This window comes from Brachyhypopomus gauderio, chromosome 7, assembly GCF_052324685.1.
Source record: "Brachyhypopomus gauderio isolate BG-103 chromosome 7, BGAUD_0.2, whole genome shotgun sequence".
Classification (NCBI taxonomy): Eukaryota; Metazoa; Chordata; class Actinopteri; order Gymnotiformes; family Hypopomidae; genus Brachyhypopomus; species Brachyhypopomus gauderio.
In genome coordinates, this window is record NC_135217.1 from 25,635,826 (window position 1) to 25,660,281 (window position 24,456).

The following is a 24,456-nucleotide window of genomic DNA, read 5'->3' on the forward strand; positions in this document are numbered from 1 at the left end:
TAAGATGTGTCGTTTTATGCAAAGAGCAGGGCTCTGTCTGGTGGTCCTACACACGAGAGGCCATCCCTCCTGTAGGCAGTACACAAGGTGCAAAGATCAAACCAAAGAGTGTATCAAGAGTCTTGCAGCCTGATATTAATACATCACATCACATTAGGGTTGTATACAAAAATGAGAGCCATGTTGACCATTTCAGGTCCTGGGAAGCTGATCTGATCAATCTGGTGATCTTCTGTGGCTTTCAGACCTTTGGCATGGTTGAACAGCCCTTCAGGATCAGAATTACTCCAAAGTTACTGCTGACAGCAGTAGGTTACTCAAGGGCCAGAGTTTTTCCAGGACTAGTTATTCCAGGGCCAGAGTTATTAGCCACAGGTAGCACTACCTCTGGGGTACGTGACCTCTAACCTGATAATCCACAAGGACCTAAACATGACTCCGTACTTCACTGGTTTGTCTTGCTGGCTTGTAAGTGTCACACAAACATCTTCACTATCGATGTGATTTCATGTAACATTGCTGACAGCTCTTTTCATTGGAGGTGCTGGTGTTTGAGGAGATCTAACAGTAAGATCCCAGTTGAGCAGGGGACGGTATTCACTAAAGCTGCTACAAACACACTTGATCTTCACTGATGCAACTGATTCAGACAGATTAATCAGATCAATATAGGAAATGTTACCTTGCTGTTCATATGGGCAGAGTGTGGAGAGGTTGGGGGAGTCAGGCTGACTCCTGGTTTGCACGTTTCAGATTAAGACCTAATGGGTGTAGCAGTGAGTTCAGTCATTTATGCACCCTGGATGCACTCCTACACCTCTCCTACACCTCTCCTAGCCCTCTCATAACCCTCTCATAACTCTCTCCTAGCCCTCTCATAACCCTCTCATAAAGACCTCCAGTGGATTCCCAGGGCAACTCAACCTTCACCACACTGGAGCAGCACCTACGGATCAGCTCCACTCTGACCCTGTGGTACTGTGACTGTGCATAGCTCACTGGGTCAGGGGTAGGTCGGATCCACACTGGTCAAGCCACCTTGCAGGTCCACAGCCCTTTCATGATTCTGTTAGAGTTACTGACGTGCCATCAGAAACCACACACAGCTCATTTGTAGATCCATCCAGTTGGCCTGGTTCTGGCTGATCTGGTAAATTAGGCCCATCACAGCTTATGAAAGTATCCACTAATCCCATGTCCACAGCCCGGTCCACAGTCTGGCCCACAATCCGGCCCACAGTCCGGCCCACAGTTCGGTCCACAGTCCGGTCCACGGTCTGAGGGACGTGCTTTGTGATAAACATTATCACTTCAAACATCAGCTCACTGTAAAGACTACTCAAGCTTGTGCTCTTGATCTGTGTGTGTAAGTGAACTTCCATTACAGGGATTCTAAATAAATTAAAGGCCCTTAGGTGCTAACTGTATCAGGTCCATCCAACATTATGGCACGAGGTTGTTGCATCTAGCTGTGGAGTCATTAAATCCAGCAAGGGGTGACTGTGATACCGTTAGGCTAACTCGAGGACTTTAACAATTAGGTACAAGTATGGAAAACCTTGCTAAATGAGTCTAGTGACACAGTAAATGTTTGAATGATGGCACATTCTCCTGGCCTCATGATCAATCATACTTATATTTGGCCATTATAATTAATGATTAATGCTCAAAAGTGTTTAACTGATTTAATTACACATAAAGTGGGTCTACAAAGTGAATCTACCCAGAATGTAGGTGACACTGTTTACTAAGGCATATCCAGCATGCTATGCGTAACTAATATTAAGCGATATTTAGTAGTCGTGCAGACACTTTCCTACGGTGCATGTATTTCTGTCCATTATGATATGCTCCATCATAATTTTGACTCTGCTGGTAAATGTTGAACGTGCTGTGCGTGTTGGTAGAGGCTCCTACCTGCACACTGGGTCAGTTAATAGGAAACGTATCCTTTCCTGAGCATGTGGTGGGAGACCACAGTCACTACGGCCTTTTAATAATAAGTGCTACTCTGGAAAACTTGCCTGTGGATTAATGTAAGTCTACTCCAAAACAGGCGAAATAAGTTCAGGTGTTCAACAACCACCATTCAGGAAAGTCAAATTTATGACTTTCATTTCGTCAGCATTTCTGTTTTTGACTCCATTGTAAACGATAGCTGTGGATAAACACAAACAGCTTCACCAGGTAATTCTGCCACCAGCAGGTGGGTAGTTCCACCAGCAAATCTGATGTTCTCAGCTGGATGCCCCACTCATCCCCCCCACCGTCCTCCTGCTGGGCTCTTATGAGATAAAGAAGATGGAGCAGGCTGGTGATGAGGAATGAATTTAGATCGAATGCCACTTCACTAAAAGGCGAAATGGGGACTCGGAGGAGGTGAGTCCGGTTCTGGGTGGAGAGCTACGGCACAATGTCCTGGAGATGGAGTCTAATTATTACTATCATTCATCACCTCCATCCAAACTCACTAATTATGTGAACTGGACTTCAAAGTAACAGATTCATCTGCCCTATTATAGAAAGGGAGATGATGTATATGACATCAGTGGCAAAATAAAGAAGAAAGGAAGAAGAGCCTCAGCACTGAAGCGCACTTGTGAAGCGCACTTGTGAAGCACACTCGTGAAGGGCACCCATGAAGCGCACTCGTGAAACGCACTCATGAAGGTCCACTCGTGGAGCATTTAGCAGTGAACGCATTTTTTTGCAAACATTTAAAACAAGCAGCATGTGAACCCCATGAACCCCAGCATGTGCTGAACTCTAAATAACACCCAAGGCACCACTGCTGTGTGTCAAACGTGCAGCCACATGGATCTGCAGAGTCCAGTGACCATGCAAAACACTCCAGCACTTATGATCCTCATCCCTGTTCACCAAACACCACCCTCATAGAGGAGAGGATGTTTACTACACAATCTAAACCCAGCATGTAGTTTTGATCCGCGCTGACGCACTGCCTTGTCTAAAGGAGACGAGCTGATTCTGCAACACCAACCTGGCAACCCAACCCCCCCCCATATCCCGTGGTACATCCCGGTCCCGTCCTCCCCTACACCCCTTCATCTACTGCTCTATTTTCATCTGGCAGCAAGACAAATAGACATTCAGGAATAACTTATAATACCACAACCCTGTGCCTACAGAGGGCAATTACACATGCCCTTGTAAAGTTCTGAAGTTCTGAGCTTATAGAGCGCTGAGAGCGAACCGTCTTCGTTTTGTTAATAATCATGACTGCTGTTTGATGTCATTTCTGAACATTTGATGGCATGATAATTCTGCAGGCACCCTACATGTGTACACCATGTTTCAGAGTCATAGTCTCTCAGTACGTCTCAGCGAGGATCACGCTAGTTTCTGTACTAAAACATCCTGCCGTATCTTGGCTAAGCATATGTAGAGGGGATTAGCGCAGTGGCCCTGTGTGTCCGTGGCCTGAGGTGAAGGCTGATGTTAGAATGCTGCTGACTGCTGCCATCATAGTTTCAACAGACGGGTGGACAGCCAGATATTGAAGGCACTGAAACAGATGTTCAGTTGTCGCCTGTGGAGTGTAACACAGTGGTGTTGTCCATTCAGCACATGCTGTGGGGGTCTCTGTGGGGGTCTCTGTGGGGCTGACCTGGAACCTGTAGCTCCTCTGTGGAGGTCTCTGTGGGGCTGACCTGGAGCCTATAGCTCCTCTGTGGGGTCTCTGTGGGGCTGACCTGGAGCCTATAGCTCCTCTGTGGGGTCTCTGTGGGGCTGACCTGGAGCCTATAGCTCCTCTGTGGAGGTCTCTGTGGGGCTGACCTGGAGCCTATAGCTCCTTTGTGGAGTCTCTGTGGGGTCTCTGTGGGGCTGACCTGGAGCCTATAGCTCCTCTGTGGGGTCTCTGTGGGTCTGACCTGGAGCCTATAGCTCCTTTGTGGAGTCTCTGTGGGGTCTCTGTGGGGCTGACCTGGAGCCTATAGCTCCTCTGTGGGGTCTCTGTGGGGCTGACCTGGAGCCTATAGCTCCTCTGTGGGGTCTCTGTGGGGCTGACCTGGAGCCTATAGCTCCTTTGTGGAGTCTCTGTGGGGTCTCTGTGGGGCTGACCTGGAGCCTATAGCTCCTCTGTGGGGTCTCTGTGGGACTGACAGCTAGTCTTGAGGACCAAGTCAACCACGGAGCTCCTAGAGAAAGGGCTTCCATCTTCAGTCAGGTCTGAACTGGACCTTAACATCACTGCTTATGTATTTGAACAGTATAATAAAAAATTAAAACTCTTAAAAGTCTGGTTTCCACAGTACTGCTTGTGGCGTGATAAAAGTACATGGCCCAGATGCTTTCACAAAGCTTTGTCCTCTAAGAGTTTGAAAAGGCTGCATACACATGAGTTTTGGCACAGTCTGCAATCAAAAGCACAGCCATGGTGACACACATAGTGATACACACTTCATGTAGTAATGAAGCAGCATGTCTAGAGAAGGGCTGCATTAAAAGGGAATATTCATGTTCTCTGACAAGCCTCACCACACTCTTTGTGCTGAATAGGACACTTTGCAGAAGGCTTTCGCTGAAAGTCATTGGGGCTGTTTTACAGATGCATGTTAAAAGCCGATAGTTGTCGTCTTACAAATGGTGCAGTCGCTGCTGCTCAGCTGAAGGAATGTTAGAATATTCAAATGGACTAGAATGAGTGTTAAGGAAGCACACTCTTCTGGAACCATTATCAGATGTGTTAACATGATTCCACAACACACACTCTTTCCCTTTCTCTCTCTCTCTCTCCCCATCTTTCTGTCTTTCTTGCTGTCTTCTTCTCTCACTCTCTCTCTCTCTCTCTCTCTTCCTTTCTCTCTCCATCTCTCTCTGGCTGTCAGTCTTCCTCTTTCTCTCCCTCTATCTCCTTCTGTATCTTCCGCTCTTTCTCCCTCTCTCTCTTTTCTCCCTTCTCCTCTATCTGATGTGTATTTGCAGAGACTAAAATAATAATAAAGGAAGGTTAGACTTCTCAGTTGGGTGTGAATAATGGTGCTTGACTTGGACAGTGGTCTGTTTATTTTGTGTGTGTGTGTGTGTGTGTGTGTGTGTGTGTGTGTGTGTGTGTGTGTGTGTGTGTGTGTGTGTGTGTGTGTGCACAGTGATGCGGGTGCCACCCCTCCCCCCAAATCCCTCCCTCCTCAGGGACTTCATATTCCTGCTGAGAGCACTGGTTTAATTGCCCTCTCTAGGCTTAGTGGTCAGTGGCCAAGAAGAATATAGCTAATGGAGGCAAAACACACACACACACACACACACACACACACACACACACACACACACACACACACACACACACACACACACACACACACACACACACACACACACACTCACACACACACTCAAAGTATTGTAATTGTTTCCTCTCAGATCAGAAGTGATAATATCTGTCATTGGATTATACCATTTTACCATAAATCTCATATTTACTGCTGAATCTTGTAATGTACATCACAATATGCTAAACCGATAATACTGTTTAGCACCAGTTCTTCTGTGAGTGTGCAGATGATAAAAAATGATGCGGTCTAATGGTTTAGCAAGGTTTTCAGTTGACTGGGCAGAACGCCACTGTGATTATAGATGAAATGCTGACATGTTCAGACTATCTGAGCAGCTCTCACCCACTTTTGGGTTTTTGAATACCTGTAAAATGATTGATTAAAAACTATAACTGCAGAGCTGTGTTATATTTTTGCACATCAGAATATAACATCCATGTCATAGAAGGGCAGTCTTCCACTCCATTCACCTCCTGTCTTAGATTTAACACCAGGGTTTGGATTTCACACAGCCTGGAAAAGATTTAGTGTAGTTGGTTTGACCTGCCGCTGAAGCCGTTTTAGAGTGGAACTGCTCACGTATGGCACCTTGATTAACAGAGCAGCAGTGGGTAACACAGGCTTACAGTTAAGTCATTTTGTAACTTTAAATACAATCATTCCAGACCAATGGAGGCTGGAATTATCATATTGTGATATTACAAATAATAGGGCACTCTTATTTCCTGACATTTGAATGTCTCACAAAACTGCACTCTCTAAATGACCAGTTATAAGCTCAATTCTTGTAAGCTTGTAAGAGGAACCTCCCAACACACAGTGGTTCTCTTGCCCAGGTCAAGCCAGGGAGCAAAATATTCTTTAATAAATGTGAATTTAAAGAATTTACATTTCTTAAAGCTTTGTGTAGAGCCAAAGTGAAGATACAACAAAATATGTTTTAAACACTCTCATGTCTGTTCTGTCAAAGCTCTGTAAACCATCAGGATAGAACAGGATTTACTCAGTCTATGGTAGGAAAGGTAACACAAGTGGCTGGAGGTCAGTTCTGGAAGAGCAAGAGCCCAACATGGACAGCGGCTTGCAGGCTGTACACAGCCCATCAGGCCTTGTGAGTGGACAGAGGGTGGTGCATGAATGTGGTGTGTGTTTAAAGGAGAAATGTGCTTGTTTGCTATCGCCGGGCACCACACGGTGAGATGGAGAGAATGAGGTGAGGAAGATGAAGAGGAAGAGTGTAGTGAAGAGGAGGCACCTCAACCGCCACATAGCTATGAAGAATCAGGAAAGAGTGCGGAAAGCAGAAAATGTGTAGAAAAAGTGTGTGGACGAGGATATTTTCCGGAATACTCATCTGTCTCGCACAACAGACACACACACACACACGCACACACAAAGTCATACACAAGCACAAACACACAATGCTAGCATTGCTGGTTCTCCGTTGATTTGGCCTTTGCAAGAACAGCAACAATTTTAGTAGGAGTGAGAGAGCGGTGCTAAAGGTTGGGAGTTGATTTCACATGGCTGGGTTCTTTACGACAGGCTTGTGCACTGAGGAGAGTGTCCCCTGAGTGACGGCAGCAGCCCGATCAGCCAAGATATGTTCTGTGTGTGTAAACAGACCCGGCGTCTGTGGCGATGAGACCTCGACGTGTGGCGTGGTTGTAGCTGCGATGCAACTGATGGAGCCAAATCTTGGCACAGCACTAATATAATTGAGTTAACACAGACTTTCTGATGCGAATTGAGAGATTCAACAAACACTAAACACATGCTGGCTCTGCCCCGCCCCAAAAACCCTAAACACGTGCAGGCTCTGCCCCGCCCCCAAACACTAAACACATGCAGGCTCTGCCCCGCCTCCAAACACTAAACACATGCAAGCTCTGCCCCGCCCCCAAACACTAAACACGTGCAGGCTCTGCCCCGCCCCCAAACACTAAACACATTGCAGGCTCTGCCCCGCCCCCAAACACTAAACACATTGCAGGCTCTGCCCCGCCCCCAAGAACAATACGGCACTATGAGAGAAAACCAGTGATTCCAGTGCCAATGCAAGACCTTCCGCAGTTACAAAGTAGATGTTTTCTTCTCTTCTTCCTTCTGATTAGTTTGTTCCCTACTCCTGACTCGCCTCTTGACTGAAATAAGAACAGGAAGAGTGGAAGGAGTCCCGACAGGCACAGGTCTGCACGCAGCATGCGCTGGTGTATCCTTCCACCACGCCAGCACTCACTCATGCCAAACGCCCCTGTCCCAGGGCACTACTTTAGCTAATCAGTGCTGCACCAAGTAGAACTGCAGCGCACCTGCGCTTTTTTCGTGATGAGGCAGGGGAAAACGTCTGAGAGGCAAGGACAGATTACAAATACAACCCCACTTCTGAAACACACTCTCACTCTGCTCATAACGCAAATAAGATGAACATCATCATGAATTAAGGTAATGATGGATCTGCCGAACAAATGCTGGTTTGGATGTGTATCTAAACAGATTAAGATGGCTCTCTCTGGAGTTTATTTGGTTAGAGAAGTGTATCATTTACACTTAGTGTAAATCTAAATCAGACATACACAAATGTGGAAGGACGTTGATGCACTAAACTGATTAGATTTTCTTCAATGCTCTCAAATTGTGCAGTGAAAAAACATTTAAAAAATAGAAACATTTTTCAAATTAATTTAACCTGAATGATATAATCTCTGTAAACCTGTTCCTGCAGATTATATAAAAATTTAAAAGAGAGTCAACACAAGAACATATGAATACATACAATATACATGGCATTTAAAATAATAATAATAATAATAATTATTATTATTATTATAATAACATTAATACACATCTATGTTAATGTAGGACCACCTGACGTTAATACATGTTTGTGTTGATATAGCACCACCTGACCTATATACACATTTATGTTAATATAGGACCACCTGACGTTATAAAGTGTCTTTATGAACATAATCTCATTACATTAAAACATGAGTTACAGTGAGTTCAGGAACAGCTGTGCTCAAGGCTACACTGCTCAAAGTGTTCCAACACCAATACACACAACACACATGTAACTTGCAAATATCAAATATGCAGGTAGTTACAGACTAGATTTTCAGTTGGGGTTTTATGAATAATCTCAATAATCGTTTAATTGGTGTTTAGTTAAATCACCTCATCCAACCCTGTTTAGGGAGCACTTTGAAAGATGAACGTTTCAGGTATGTTCCACACAATCTCATATTTTGTTCCTGTATTTTCTTTTAAATAATGTCATATTTGCAACTAAAGTACTGACAAATCTAAATGTTTTAATGTCAAACCAGTTTCCTTGACTTGTTTCCATAGTATGTTTAAAAGGCTAGGAAAAACTGGACTGGTTTAGACTGGATCCAGTTCGACTGGTTTAGACTGGACTGCTGATTTCTGAACCAGTACAGTCTTAAGTTAACCCAGATACAAAGCTGCTTGCGTACTACCCTCTGTGTCTTGTATGTGATTTATTCTTTGCTTTGAGATTACAGACTTGATGCAAATATTACTTCACTGACATCATGGAGTGTATGACAGACACTCCATTACACCGTGCTGCACTTGTGTTGAGATTTAGCACATAACTCAAAGCACTCAAAGGTGGCTAGCATTAGTTCATTTGTTCATCTAGCTTTGCGTTTGGACTACCCATTCCGCCATAGCAGCATTTACACTCACAAGAGCTTCAAGGATTTACTGTAAACTTGGTTTTCCACTTGCTCAACATGTTTCCATTTTCAAAACTGTGTCGGTTGACTCTGAGACTTATCTATTCTCTGAGGTTTATAGAACCGCACACAACCAGGAGAATCCACTTCAATTCGTCCCCAATCACACCGTAGTGAGAGGTGACCAGTGGAGAGTATGGAAGGACTACTCCTTCAATCTTCAATTTTCAATTTTCCATTTTGACTCTCTCTCAGCTCAGTAATGTGCAATGATCTGCTGCATCAGAGGGTCTATATGTCCATCTCTCCCAGTCTGATCTCAAATGTAATTAGACTGATTTCAATCCAAATACTATTCCCAATCCCTGAATGACAAGATTACATGTCCTCTCACTCTATCACTGTCATTTCTGTTTTACTTCATCTCTTCCTCTCATATAAAGAGTTTCATTCATATTCAGTTGGATAGACATTAAACCAATTATTCCACTACACTGCTGCCCTTATGGATATTCAAGTTAACTCTGCATGAGGTTAAAAAAACATGAACACAGTAGCCCTGAATGATACTATTGATATGATTATAATAATATAATATATAGATAGATAGATAGATAGATAGATAGATAGATAGATAGATAGATAGATAGATAGATAGATAGATAGATAGATAGATATGAACTCTGGTATGGTCTGAACAACTCTTTCATGCTGAAGGCTTCACACTCAGACTGAATGGTCATGTGACTACAGTGATGCAAACACTGCTTCATCCCTGCACTTCTTTTGACATAGAGCATATTGTCTGTAAGAATGTCTTGTCTGTTATTATTGGTGCTGTTACTAGTGGATGTGTTTACCACATAGGTGAGTCTGCAGGCTTCAAACAGCCAATGAGCAGAGTAGAAGGGAGTGGGCGGAGCATGTCTGCTTTATTTAAGGCAGCAGGATCTCGTCTGCTTCCTCTGTTTTACTTTATCTCAGTGAGTCAGAGAGCAGGGGACTAATACATTCAGGCAGACTCAAGGGAGGAGAAGGACAGAGGAAATGCAGAGGAGAGATAGGAGAGAGAGAGAGAGAGAGAGAGAGAGAGAGAGAGGGAGAGTGAGAAAGACAGAAATATACTGACAGAAAGACTTGACCAAGGTCAACCACGTCAGATACTCATACAGTATCAGTACCCAACATGAGTAACTAATATCAGTACCCAACAGAGTCACTAATGTCATTACCCACCATCATTAACTAATGTCAGTACCCAACATGAGTAACTAATATCAGTACCCACCACTAGAGTAAGTAATATCCGTACCCAACATCAGAACCTAATATCAGAAACTGCAGTTTTTACAGCATTACTTGGATAAGTCAGTGATCACAACGCCACAGTGCAGTAGCAGGACCATGGGGAATTCAGCGTGTGCTGGGTCTTAAAGGCAGGAAACAGATACAGCAGATACAACAGATACCATTCTAGATACATGATAGTCTGTGCTCTTTGAACACTGTCACTGTATTGAATTCAGACTCAGCAGCGGGACTAGTATGTTCAGTCTCATGGCCTGCCCTGGATTACTGGCTGAATGACTCATAGTCTTTCCCACAGGAGTCACCCACACCTAAATTACACTGAGATCTCCTCGCTGGAGGCTCACCCCTGATATCGGGGTGCTTTGATAGTGTGATGGAAGTAATTCTGCATTCCAAAGTGGTGTAACCGAAGCTCTGTGCACGACGGACGGCCCGGGACGTGTGTCGGGCACCACCGTCTGTGCTGTGATTCAGTCACGCTGCGTGCTCACACGTCCTCCGCAGGACTGCTCCTAACTCACCACTCTTCCTCACCGCCGGCGAGGAAGAGGAGGCCGATGGTCCGTGTCCTGCGGGAGCCTCCGGAAGGGTCTCGCTGTTCTACAGCACTGCGACAAGCAGCGTCTGGCTCCGCCCCTCGTGCCCTCGGCCCCTCGTCCGTCCCCACTCATGCGGACGGAACGCGCTCAGGATCTTTGGGCTTTGGAACACTTAATTATCACATCGTATGCCACAAATATTCCCTAAAATCGTATGCCACAGATATTCCTGAAGACCAGAGACGCACTAGCCCTCTCTCCCCCAGCCAGCTGCAGGACCGGAGGCTCTGTGTCACCCACACTGAGCTGGGCCACCGCGGCAGAATTTCATCACTGTCAACAGTAAGTGAGAGATAACCAACCAAACAAACCGAAACAGCAGAAGCACCCTTGGGCCTACGCTGAGCTCTCGCCGACAGGTCACTTCCTCTCCCTCGGACTGGAGACACACTCTCCTGTGCAATCTTTCTCACAATCCAGTCTTCCTTGGAAAAGGCAGTGTGCTGGTGGATTAAACTGGGCATATTTTATTACCGTCTAATGTGGTCTATTTTTATTCAGCTTATTACTAACATATTAAGTTCTGTTGACAGTTTTAAGTTAGAAATGAGTTTGATTTCTTTCAACCATTATTTTTACAGCAAGTACACATAAGAAGTCTCCCAGTTAACGCGGACATGAAATACACCCAAGGGTTGAATGCGAGGAATCAATTTCTAACAAGGAGGTATAAACAGTCCTCACTAAATCCTCACATTCCAGCAGTGGGTCAGTCTTTAGTAAATGATCCATATGAGGTCTGTCTAGCCTCTCTGAGATGCACTAATTGCATGTACATCTAGTGATGCCAATTAGGTCCAATTTTTCACATCTTCTGGGTCAATCAAAGGTATAAAAATGAACTCTCACAACATGTTTTTTACACTGCAGTGTTGGTTTACACTGTGCTGTAATTATACTGCGCTGGTGGGTTATGCTGCACTGGTGGATTATACTGTGCTGGTGGATCATACTTCACTTGTGGATTATACAGTGTTGGTGGATTACACAGCACTGGTAGTTTACACTGTGCCAGTGGATTATACTTCACTGATAGATTACACTGCACTGGTGGATTATACTGCACTGGTGGATAATACTGCACTGGTGGATAATACTTCACTTGTGGATTATACAGTGTTATACTGTTATACTGGACATTTTACATTTATGACAGTCCATTCTTGCTCTAGATACTGAAGAGTGATTTCTCCTATCTGAGTGAGATTTAACAATTCATATTCAAACATTTCTATTAGACAAAAATTAGTCACAAATTCTATTCACTATCTATATTTCTAAATACTCTGGAAATTTAATGAAACACCAGAATGCAAAAAATCATGGCACAGCCATTCTAACAAGTAGCTATTGATCGCATTAAGAATTCAAGGCCGCACACAGCACACGGGACTCGGAGGTCAGGGAGTCATTGGCAGAGCAGAAAGCACATCCCCAACATCACACCACCTCAACGTGAACCTAATGAATCACCCTGGCTGTAGGGCGGGCCGCCGTCTTAATACCAGTGACCCCAGTAAACTAAGGCAGTACATAAATCACAGCCACAGTGCTGCACAGGCACCAGGTGACACGACAGACACGGAGGAGACTCACGCACACCTGCAGGACGGAGCTCACCTGGTGTGAAGCTATAGGTCGCTGCGAAGCCGATCGCTTCCAGTTCACCATCTGCAACGAATTTGATCCAGAGGTAGCGGCCGCTGGATCTGACGTACTGAGGGCTCTGCTGACCACAGTAGCGTCCAATTATCGGAGAGAAACCAAAGGGTCCATCCCGCACTTCGATGTGGTCAAATTTACATTCCCATGAAGGTTCTATTGAATACTTTTCGTCAAAGAAGAGATCAATACACTGTCTCGGAGGAGCTGCAACAGAAAACATAGACGACATGGTAAACGTTCTGGACCAGTATAAGAGGTGATTGAATGTACAATCAAATAATTTAATTTGAAATCAGCGAAGCAGAAAAGAGCCATTTTTGAAATGGCAAAAGGCAGTGAAAGTGTAACCTATGGATGTTACACATTTGTCAGTGGGGTAAAGGATTTATTACAAGGAAAAATGTCAATACACGGTATACATCAGACAGCGAGTAAATTAAGCTAAGTGAAAAGGAAAGATTAAAAGAAAGAAACCAATCACCTTTTTCGATTACTCAGAAGAATATATTAGAACATCTGAAATTCTTTCCCCAACTGGAATTTGATTTGTAATCTTGATCCTTTATTCAGGATGTTGGCCATCAGGATTTCCCACTATTCCAAACGGTAATCTCTAATCTAATCTGGCTCCTGGGCCATAAAGTATATTAGCTGACTATTCTGAGCCAGACAAGAACATGCAGAATTATGCAGATATTCCAAAATAAACTAGTGTCTTTTTTATTCTCTGTGCAGTGGTGAGCCAGTTGCATTCCAGCGAGATTACTGGTGCTCTTTTAAATGTGCCATAGCCCTGGTTCCAGTGAGATTACTGGTGCTCTTTTCAGTGAGGAACAGAATGCGACCATCACATCACTAACAGGTCACGCATGCTTTCTGTCTTTAATTTGACAGCTTTGCTGTTTAGGAAGGAAGCAGTGCTGATGGTGATGTCGTCTCCAGCAGCGATCACACACCAGCTGCCACGCATCTCGCCGCTGGAGTCAAGCGTGTTCGTCAGGGCGTGCATACCTTCAATGATGTAAACGCATTCTCGCTCTGGGGGATATTTGTTGGGGTAATTTGGGGATGTGAACTGCCCCCCCTGGGGGTTTTTCACCCATGTCCCACACTGGCCTGCAGGCTGCACACCGGAATTGTTTTGCACTGAAAACAGCAAAATCAACCGTCAGTGGCTGCATGCGATCAAAGTCTCTCTCTCTCTCTCTCTCTCTCTCTCTCTCTCTCTCTCTCTCTCTCTCTCTCTCTCTCTCTCTCTCTCTCTCTCTCTCTCTCTCTCTCTCTCTCTCTCACACACACACACACACACACACACACAAATACCTGTTTCCTTCTTTGGTGCTCCAGGCAACCCAAGTATGAGAAGGCTCGCGACAACTGTAAGATGATTTGAAATAATAATCAACAATAATCGTTAACATCACACTTCGGAGATACCCGTAAACACGCCTATCAGAGAGGGTACCCGTAAACAAACCCACCACAGGGGTCTGCTATTCGACTGGTGCCTACCCTGCGCTGATCCAGAGCCCAAGCAAAGCGTTCTACTTCGGCGTGATTAGTGGACCCCTGATGTGGTCATTTAATCACACATAAAACAGCTACAGCGAGAATACAGAATAAACAAAGGCGATAAATTGTACTTGTATTAAAAACAAGACTGAGTGCCGTTTCAGCGCGTAGAGCGAGCGGTGCGTCGCTGAAAACTGCAATAACAATGTTTGAGAAGAGAAAACGGCATTTGCACAATTTATATAATTAAGTTCTACAACTTTGGAAATTGACTCCAAAAATACAAATGCGAAGTACCCAGATGTCCCCCTGTCTGAAATAGCAGGAAAAGTCTAACACATGCGTAAAATTAAAGGCTAAATGGCTAAGTGGCCATGGTGCTTACCGTGAAGGAGCATCTGACCATGAAGCATGTCTGTTCCTTTCACAACGGGCTTCGATCTCAACTAATTCCATTTAGATGGGAATACTTCAAGAGGAAACGAATGATATTTCTAAATTCTGATATTGGAAATCGCGTGGAATCAGCATTACAGAGCCCAAATATATATGCAATAATTAACAGTCGCAGGAGGTTTTTTTTTAAGAAATCCACAACTAATCGTCGGCTTAGGGTCAAACCAGAAGTGATCTAGACGTTAGCCGGAATTCCATCCAAACGTTTCCAAATCCATTTGGCGCGTGTGATGCACGGAATAAATGAATGTGTCCTTCATCAGCTTTCCTGGAACGCTCAACCTCTCCTATAAGCGCTAAACAGATTCATAAAGGATGGTGATAACGGGTTTTTCTATTTAAAAAAAACCCTTCATCTTTTTCAAGAACAATCCTCGGAATCCACGCGCATCCGGCAATTCATTTCTTCTTTTTCACTTTGCAACATGCAGAGCACATAGAAGTTTATCAGCAGAAGTCGCGACATGCGTAAATGTGTTGGTCCCGCTCCCGAGCACAAGCATCAGCCTTCAGATCCTCACCAGCGAAGAGTTAATTCATCACATCGCTCCTTGGTTGCAGTTGGACATTCACTATCTGTCAAATCCCTTCCATTTTCCCTTCCAAATCCCTTTTTTTTTCAAATATTCTTCAAATTACACTGCAGTGTTTAGGAAACCACGTTTTAACCTCCTGCCACACACTTGTAATCCAATTAGAAGCGGCGTTAAATCATCAGAGTGAAAGTAGATTATGTGTCGTTAAGTACCCGGCTAGACTGCGGGATCCGCTGCCTCAGACAGCGACGGTGCGACAAAACGTAAAAGGGAAGCAGAAGACCCTCTCTGGGAGGAAGAGGAAGAGCCCAGCGGACGAGACGGATGTCTAGAGCCGCCCGGGTACCAAACACGGCACCTGCAACATCCAGCAACGAGGAGCGTCTGCAGCGTGCGAACGCGACGAGGTATTGGCTCAAACTGGAAACAGTCTTGCAGGCAATACATTTACTCGAGTGCCGGTAAGTCAGACACCATTAAAAACCAAAATCCTCCGCAACTAGGTGCAAAGGAGATCATCTCGTGCGTCAGGCAAACTGTTTTCCGACTGCGTGATGAAACGTAATTCCACGTCGTATAACCGTGCAGTCGTTTGCCACAAAATTAGCGCGCGACACGAATCCTGGAGTGGAGTCAAGTGCTTAGTGCGACTACAGGTGCCAAACTCGAAACTGAAACTCTGGGCGCATAATTCGAACTTCTGGATCTGGTACTGATTGGTTTTCTTAGTACTGATTCTTTTTCTGAACTTGGGAGTCTATATTTGTTAGACTGTATAGAGTCTGCGCACAGAAGTCAGCAAACAACATTTATATTCCACAAAACATTTTATTACACTGCAGAATAGGAATTGTTCAGAAAAACAAATGAACAAACGGCAACAAGCACAAATGAAGCGAATGTTAATTGGTAAAAAATAAGTTTAAACAAACCAAACAATTCAAGAGATTGACAACAATTACACCTGAACAACATTTAAATGATGCCCACTGCATCCTGGGACTTCCACATTCCAATTCACTTTCCCCATTGGCCCATTGACACAAGCCACACAGACCTGAGCCACGGATCATCCGGAAAACCCTCGCCAGGGCATCGAAGTTCTACATGGAGGTGTCCCACACGGTTCTGCATGATGAAGTGGTACCTCGGCTGCACCGTGATGATACTGCGTGTGACCTGGGTCTCAGGCTGGCCAGACTGCATTAGCCATGTCAGCAAGGCATGAGCAGTACACAGGATGAAGTAAGGACAGACACGAAGGCTCACCACAACACGCTCCAACACTCCCCTCATCACACCATTGCCATCGCGACCAGAACCAGAACCACAGTGAGCACCACCATAACCACCTCTCACTCCACTGAGGGAGTAGTGGAAAGACAATTGATATGTATAACAATTGATAGTTAAGGGCCTTGATCAGCAACTTTGCACAGCCCAGTGAGTCTGCTCAGCATGGGACACCACTGCACCATGTCCACCGTTCCTGGGCTGGTTCCTCCCCAGCCTCACTCACACCCAGCCCCAGGAAACTCCTGAAGAATGCAGCACTTTTTGGAGGCAGCAGAGGTTGACTTGATCGTCCAGAACTCCTGAGTCACTTTGAACTTCATTTTCAGAATCGAGTGCATACATCAGCACATCTAGGTAGGAAATCTATGGATCCTTGTGGATGTCAGAGAGTACTCCATCAAGCATTCGAATATGATCGGTGCTTTGCCAAGACCGAAGGCCATTATCTGGTCTAGTGTGAATGATGTATTCACATTCAAATCTTTGGTGTCTGGAGCAAGTGCCTCTTGCCAATACCTGCTACTCAGATCCAGCAAGCTGGACCATGCGGTTCTGGCGAGCTGATCCTAGGTTTCATCAGTGTGTGGGAGTGGACACAAGACATGCTTTGTGACAGCGCAGAGCTACCGATAGCCTACGCAGAGGCAAATCCTGTTAACCTTTTGCCTTGCCCAGACCACAGCGCTGCCCAGAGGCTGTTCCACATCTCGGACATGACTCCCACAGCCGTCATCCCACTCGCTGTCTGCCTCACGCCCCCTCTCTTAGCTTTTTGATGCCACTAAGGACTGCGCCAATGTTGACAGCGTCTTCATGCCTGCAAAGATGCTGCTATATTGGCATAGCAACTACCACAGCCTCTATTACTGCCCTTGTTTTAATCCTGGTTCTCTGAATCTTCTTCTTCACCTTCTGCTGTTGCTATCTGTGGTTTCTGTGTTCCTCACCTGCTGCATCATCCATCCTGACAAGGGTGCTACTCATGGCCGTCTGAGACCTACCAAGTGACACTGCCACAACGTTTTCATCTCCTCCAGCACCGGCAGCTTTACCCACAAAAAGCCGCGGTGTCTTGGTCCTGACAGCGCGCGGTGCCCCCGGAGATCCACCCAGTGGCTCTGATGATGTGTGTTCTGCTCTTCCAGATCCTGCAGATTCTCCCACAGAAAACGAAGCCCATATCCGTCTCGTCTCTAAGCCCAGCGTGGACCTCGTGTCTTCAGCTTGAGCGTGGACCTGGCTCCTCCAAGCACGCCTTTGTTCTGTAGACACACTGGTCAGAATCTATGCGCCCAGCATGTCCAGGAGATGCCTCCTGATTTACTGGTGCGATGTCTTCTCTGTCTGCACCAGCACCACATACTCTCCTCTGCCTCTTGGGGACCCCTCCACCCATCACACCCATCACACCCATCCACCCATCACACTCCTCCATCCACCTAGCACTGCTTCCCTCTTGCTTCTCAGCCTTGGCAGCGATCACTTGGAGGCTGGCCAGTGCGACGAGGTGCGTGTGTCACCTTTCTTCCTCTGGCAGCAGAGTGTTCAGGAAGTCTTCCAGCTCCAACTCTTCCTGCACAGCCTTCTCAAACCCCAGCTATGCCTGTCACAACACTCGGCTCCAATGCTAGGCCTCCCTCTTTAGAGCCCACCTCTGCTGGAGCAGCTGCCTGATTTATAACACCACTGGCATCAACCCAAAACGTCACTGGAGGCCTGTAGTCCATGCTGATTGGTCGTGTGGTTCTGGGGGCATATCCACAAACACCTGTAGGGCTTTTCCCTCCAGTGGCAAACACAGCTGTTGCTTTTGTCAGGCACCTGTGCCGTGGTGGTGTGGGGCGGATGCCTGGCGTCTCTCCCGTCGACTGTGTCTCGCGGGTGCCAGCCAGCCTCGGCTGCCACGCCTCGTCACGCTGCTTCCTTTGCTGTTTTCCCCACCTCTTGGCTGGCTGGACCCATCCTGGGGCGAGCAGGAATAACACACGGTACCACCTTCCTCTGAGAGAAACTGCAGTGTTTAGAAACACGCAGCAACAAGTAGAACTGGGACTTAAACTATTGGTGACGATGGGAAGATGCAAATGGTGGACATGATCAAACAAACCAGGATATTCATACGATTCAACATAAACAACATTCAAACATTACATTAAAATGAAATGAGACCCACAAAGAGCCACACAGCATCCTGGGAGTGCATGCTGTGATCCTTTGCACACTCCCCATTGGTCCAGGCCTAAGTGTGAGGACATCACGGTATGTTTCGCAGTAATGGTGTCCTCTTGCAAGGCACCTCAATTAATATTATCTGTACACTTCCATAACAGTTATGGCTGGATGTTCTAATTCATAGCACATCTCCTGACAGTCAAAGAATAATAATTACAGAGAAGCTGATAAACACTGTAGTGGTACTAGGTTTCAATCTGTGAATTAAGGTTGAATTTAGTAGCATCATCTGCAGTACTGTTGCCAATTGCTAAATATTGTTAAAGTATGATCTGTAGTGTGTTAATCACTAGAGAAAAAAAACGTCAGTCCACTACAGAGTTGCACAGTGTGTGGTTGTTTTCTCAGGCAGAGAGAGAGAGAGAGAGAGAGAGAGAGAGAGAGAGAGAGCAATGCTGCACCAGAAGTGGCAGATTATGTCCAAAATGTTCCTAGAAGTGTTTAGTCATCATCATACCTGATGACGTGGTTGATTAAAGTGACTCGGGAAGTGAAAGAGTGTCTTTACTGTTAAAAAAGCCCTGGCAGCCAGCAGGGAATTTTCAATGGCGGAATATTCACATTCAGCATATTTGGGTTAACGCTGAGGTCACTCCATGCATGCTGATAAGTGCATTCATATTCATGTGTCGGTCTGCATAAAAAAAAAAAGAAATCGCACTCTTCCGGAACCACGCGAGTGGCCGCCCACTGACCGCGTGTGCTGCACAGCCACTCGCAGGGCAGTCAGCATTAGTGTGCGTGTAGCTCATTCAAGATCAATGATGGGGTTCTCTTAAAATAGCCGTTTTGAATTTGGGTGAGTGAAAGCTGTTCTAGAGGAGTGAAACAGCCCGACTCCTTTGTGCAAGACGCTGGAGTCTGTGAGTGGAAACGCGGAGACGGATGGAGAGTCCCAGCGGTGGGAACAGGCTGCCCTGTGCCTCCCCTCCCCAAACAACAGTTTCAGCCACTTCAGCTAATAATGAGACAGTCAACTCCATTAGAATGAATTGTAGGGACACAGACTTTGACATTGAGTGCGTTCATGTGTAGAGTGATGCTCTCAGCAGAAAACGCTGTGCCGTGCTGCAGGAGAACAGAGTTCGGAGTATCTGGCCAAGCCCAGAGAACACAAGGCCAGAGCAGACACGGGCACTCCTGTTTCACCCGCAGGAGCAGGCTTGCAAAATACAAGCCGTTCAAGTTCTCCTAGCAAGTACGGTCGTCTCCGAGGCACGATGAGATGTGATGTTCTGCATTCTCTGATTGTGGTGAGTGTGGTGCGTGTGCTGCATGTGCTACGTGTGGTTAGTGTGGTGCATGTGGTTAGTGTGGTGAGTGTGGTGCCTGTGGTTAGTGTGGTGTGGGTGCGGTGAGTGAGGCGAGTGTGCTGCATGTGCTATGTGTAGTTAGTGTGGTGCGTGTGGTGAGTGTGGTGCGTGTGGTGAGTGTGGTTAGTGTGCTATGTGTGGTGAGTGTGGTGCCTGTGGTTAGTGTGGTGCCTGTGGTGAGTGTGGTGCGTGTGGTTAGTGTGCTATGTGTGGTTAGTGTGGTGCGTGTGGTTAGTGTGGTGCGTGTGGCTAGTGTGGTGCGTGTGGTTTGTGTGGTTAGTGTGGTGCGTGTGGTTAGTGTGGTGTGTGTGGTTAGTGTGCTACGTGTGGTGAGTGTGCTATGTGTGGTTAGTGCGGTGCGTGTGGTTAGTGTGGTGAGTGTGGTGCGTGTGGCTAGTGTGTTGCATGTGGCTAGTGCGCTATGTGTGGTGAGTGTGCTACGTGTGGTGAGTGTGGTGCATGTGGTTAGTGTGCTATGTGTGTGAGTGTGGTGCATGTGGTTAGTGTGCTATGTGTGAGTGTGGTGCATGTGGTTAGTGTGCTATGTGTGGTGAGTGTGCTACGTGTGGTTAGTGCGGTGCGTGTGGTTAGTGTGGTGAGTGTGGTGCGTGTGGCTAGTGTGTTGCATGTGGCTAGTGCGCTATGTGTGGTGAGTGTGCTACGTGTGGTGAGTGTGGTGCATGTGGTTAGTGTGCTATGTGTGTGAGTGTGGTGCATGTGGTTAGTGTGCTATGTGTGAGTGTGGTGCATGTGGTTAGTGTGCTATGTGTGGTGAGTGTGCTACGTGTGGTGAGTGTGGTGCGCACCGCCTGTCAGGGTTGCTCTTCTCAATCAGAAGTGCACATCTGTTCTGTGGAGGCAGGACGGGGGTGTGGAGGCAGGACGGGGGTGTGGTGGCAGGACGGGGGTGTGGTGACAGGACGGGGGTGTGGTGGCAGGACGGGGGTGTGGTGACAGGACGGGGGTGTGGAGGCAGGACGGGGGTGTGGAGGCAGGACGGGGGTGTGGAGGCAGGACGGGGGTGTGGTGACAGGACGGGGGTGTGGTGACAGGACGGGGGTGTGGTGGCAGGACGGGGGTGTGGTGACAGGACGGGGGTGTGGTGGCAGGACGGGGGTGTGGTGACAGGACGGGGTGTGGTGGCAGGACGGGGGTGTGGTGACAGGACGGGGGTGTGGTGGCAGGACGGGGGTGTGGTGACAGGACGGGGGTGAGGTGGCAGGACGGGGGTGTGGTGGCAGGACGGGGGTGTGGTGGCAGGACGGGGGTGTGGTGGCAGGACGGGGGTGTGGAGGCAGGACGGGGGTGTGGAGGCAGGATGGGGGTGTGGAGGCAGGACGGGGGTGTGGTGGCAGGACGGGGGTGTGGTGGCAGGACGGGGGTGAGGAGGCAGGACGGGGGTGTGGTGGCAGGACGGGGGTGTGGTGACAGGACGGGGGTGTGGAGGCAGGATGGTGGCTTTTGTTGTAGGTCATATTGACTATTCAGTAAAAAAGCAAATGGCAAAAGAGTAATGACAGGAACTAAAGACACAAATAAACTACTTATTACAAATTAGGCCAAACAAAGCTATACGAGCAGAACGAGCAGGGGTAAACAGACCTGTTATATAACAGAAAAAGGCAAAGATCAGGGGCATTTATACAGGAGGCAATTAATGGAACATATGGGGTTTATTATTGGGCAAATACAAGACCTGAATAAGGTACAGGGAGCAGAGTCCAACAGATTTGCATCTGAAAAAATCCTACACCAGCCCAACAAGCTCAGTGCTGCGTTTCAGCCCAAACCCACAGCATGAAGACAGTACCTCGCAATACTCGAATACTCTGCATTAAAGTGTTTCGATTTGCTCTTCATCCATGTTCTTAATCTAACACACTGAAAAACAGTTAAGAAAGACCCAAGCTTAGCTGTGATCTGTACTGTTCTCCGCTTCAGTGTGGAAAGACCGTGGAAGGACCCAAATGCATCAGAACACTTCATAGAGCCGTTTTTTCTTTTTTTTTCTTTCCCCCATAACTCAGTGTTACATGACCTCATAGAATCTCTTCCTGCTCTGATATGAAAGTCATGTGACCAAATATCTTAGAATTCAGCTCCCTCATTGGTGATTGTTGGAATGAATAGTGACAACATGACAATTATGCAAATGAGGGCTTATCTAGCTTCTGGTTTGCTGCTTTGCACCTGTGGGGGTTCATGTGCTCTAGGAGAGGAAGTGTGAACATGAGGGACCTCAAGCATGTCAAAGGAAGCCATTCATCCATTCTTGTTTCCTCGGGAAAAAAAATGCCCTTTTTAATTAAGGCAGAGCAATCAGTAGACTGGGTCTCTATCAGAATGGAGATTAGCACACTGCTGGTTCTGCCTCTCTGAAAGTGCAATTAAAAGTCACGTGAAGAAACGAGACACTGAAGCGTGTCGCTTATGTGCAGTAAATAGCCAAGTAAATGATAAAAACCTATTAAAAAAATATGAAAATTTGAAGGAAAATTGTTGAATAGTTCGTGTCCATTGTGCAGACCATATTCAGTTAATTTGTTAATGTCTTTTCTTTATAGTCCACTCATATGTGTATTTCAAGGAGAATCGAACGGTCAACCTTCCTGTGCAAGAAACAGTCTTGCAAAGGGAAAAGCTAAATGTGGTGCATTAGCAATAGTGTGATATATTGCACTAGACTCCAGATTATAAGAGGCAGTAAGCAGGTAAAGTTCAATGGCCTGATGAGGAAGTCCACAGCCTGGTGTACACGAGTGACCGTGGGACATATTCAGACTCACCATATGTGCATTATCTATGGAGTGCATTATCTATACAGTTAAAACAACTGTATAGGACAGGTTTTAACATTTTAATCTTAATGGTGTTTGTTCTCCAGTAAAGTAAATAGTAATAACTGAAATTAACTTTGAGTTAACTTTACCTTTACGTTTTTGTCTTCTTTAATGCTTAACACTAGCTACTGGTTTATCAGTTACTGAAACAATTACTTTAATCTCATTAAAAATACCTACAAATTACAAATGATGGAGATGTTTGATTCTGTACAAATCAAGTTGTGAGAAAAGTTACTGAAATGATCTCGAGCCGTAACCCTTGTTAATGAGTCCTCTGAGAGTGCAGGTGAGAAGAAGCAGTAACAGTGTCTGCTTAGGTGGTGTCCCCAGACCTCCATTACACCTTCTTCATGTCACGAGGGCACAGTCGCCTCTGACAGGTGGAGACATTACTCACTAACTTCATCGTTACCACAGTACAGGTTTGTTTTAATGTTGCAGATATTAAAACCATCCCCTACTGGGCAGTTATTAAAAGCCACATTTACTTCATTAGAAATGTGCTTTGCTTTGTAGTTTGTTAAATATCACTGTCTGTTGACCTCACAACAAGCTTGCACTTAAAAAAAAACTATTTGAAGAGAATATACTGACCATAAACTACATTTGCAATTTTCTTGCTGAGTAGCTGGTAGCTATGTAACTTTCAGAGACCAGCTTTGATTCAGTGTTGAAGGTACACAAGGCAGTTGTGGTGATCACGTGTCAATAAGCACACTGCCTATAGCACTGAAACATATTCTGTGATAGCCGTATCATATTTTTCATTCCTCTCCAAACGTGCCCTCTGGTATTTTTTCTTACCATATATCCTTCAGTGGTCTCACATATTGAGTTTTTTAGGATTTGATTCCTTCTCTGTTTGATTTCTTTTGTCTGGGGGACTATTTTTCCACTTTTAGGAAGTCCGAGATAAGACACAAGTCCCCACTTGCTAAATGAAAGGAACTGGAGTCTTCTGATAAGAGATCGCAGTGGAATTAGATGGCGGTGTCTCTGCCTGTCCTGGTTCTTTCTGCGGATCATCTGTCCCTCGTCTAAAGAAAGACACGAAGGGTCTCACAGGAAATAAGTCCTTTCTTAGAATGGGCGTCATTTCGTCATGATCCTTCTCTGCATCCACTGATCTCTCACTGATCACACATACGTAGAGACTCCATTCCTGACCTTTCTCTGCTTGTCCCGGCAAGCCGATGGGACGAAGCTCACAGACAGACGAGCCTGGTAACAAGGAAAAGGCATTGTAGAAACATAGAAATACTCCAATTGGTGAATCATAAACCATGAGCAGTTCCAAGTCATTATTGATTGACATTTGGACCAACCAGTCAGGAATATTCTCTGTTGTATCTCTAGGGTAAGAGCGCAAACATGGTTTGACTCCATCTGACGTGTGATTAGCTAGCCAGCTGAGCGGGTAAGAATACTACTACTGCAACTATTGCTGAAACAAAAATGACACCTTTGAAATGGTAGCTGTTGCTCGTGCTTTTCTATTTATGGCGATGCTATTCCTTATTGGTTTTCACTGAGTCACTGCTATTTTATAGTATTATTTATATTATTATATATGTATTATTATAGGAGGGGTTATTTTGATGCTGGCTGGCTGATGCTGTGGAGTATATATGAAGGTCCAGGCAGGAACCCCAAGTAAATAAATCCTCCAGTTGTGGATGACCAGAGAACAGCGGC

At 45.9% G+C, this 24,456-nt stretch overlaps 1 protein-coding gene across 6 annotated transcripts in view; it reads right to left on the bottom strand.

Annotated features, from left to right (window-relative positions):
• Window positions 1-15,646, bottom strand: part of neto1l (neuropilin (NRP) and tolloid (TLL)-like 1, like) — a 74,057-nt gene extending 58,411 nt beyond the window's left edge. For all 6 annotated transcript variants that reach the window (XR_013132426.1, XM_077012838.1, XM_077012835.1 and 3 more), the window contains exons 1-4: window positions 14,471-15,646; window positions 13,897-13,950; window positions 13,585-13,719; window positions 12,529-12,777 (exon numbers count right to left, since the gene is read on the bottom strand). Coding sequence is in view for 5 of the 6 variants with exons in the window: in XM_077012838.1 (XP_076868953.1) it covers window positions 12,529-12,777; window positions 13,585-13,719; window positions 13,897-13,950; window positions 14,471-14,498 (466 nt within the window). In the remaining variant the exon portion in view is untranslated. The remainder of the gene's footprint in view (window positions 1-12,528; window positions 12,778-13,584; window positions 13,720-13,896; window positions 13,951-14,470) is intronic.
• Window positions 15,647-24,456: the final 8,810 nt, after the last annotated feature.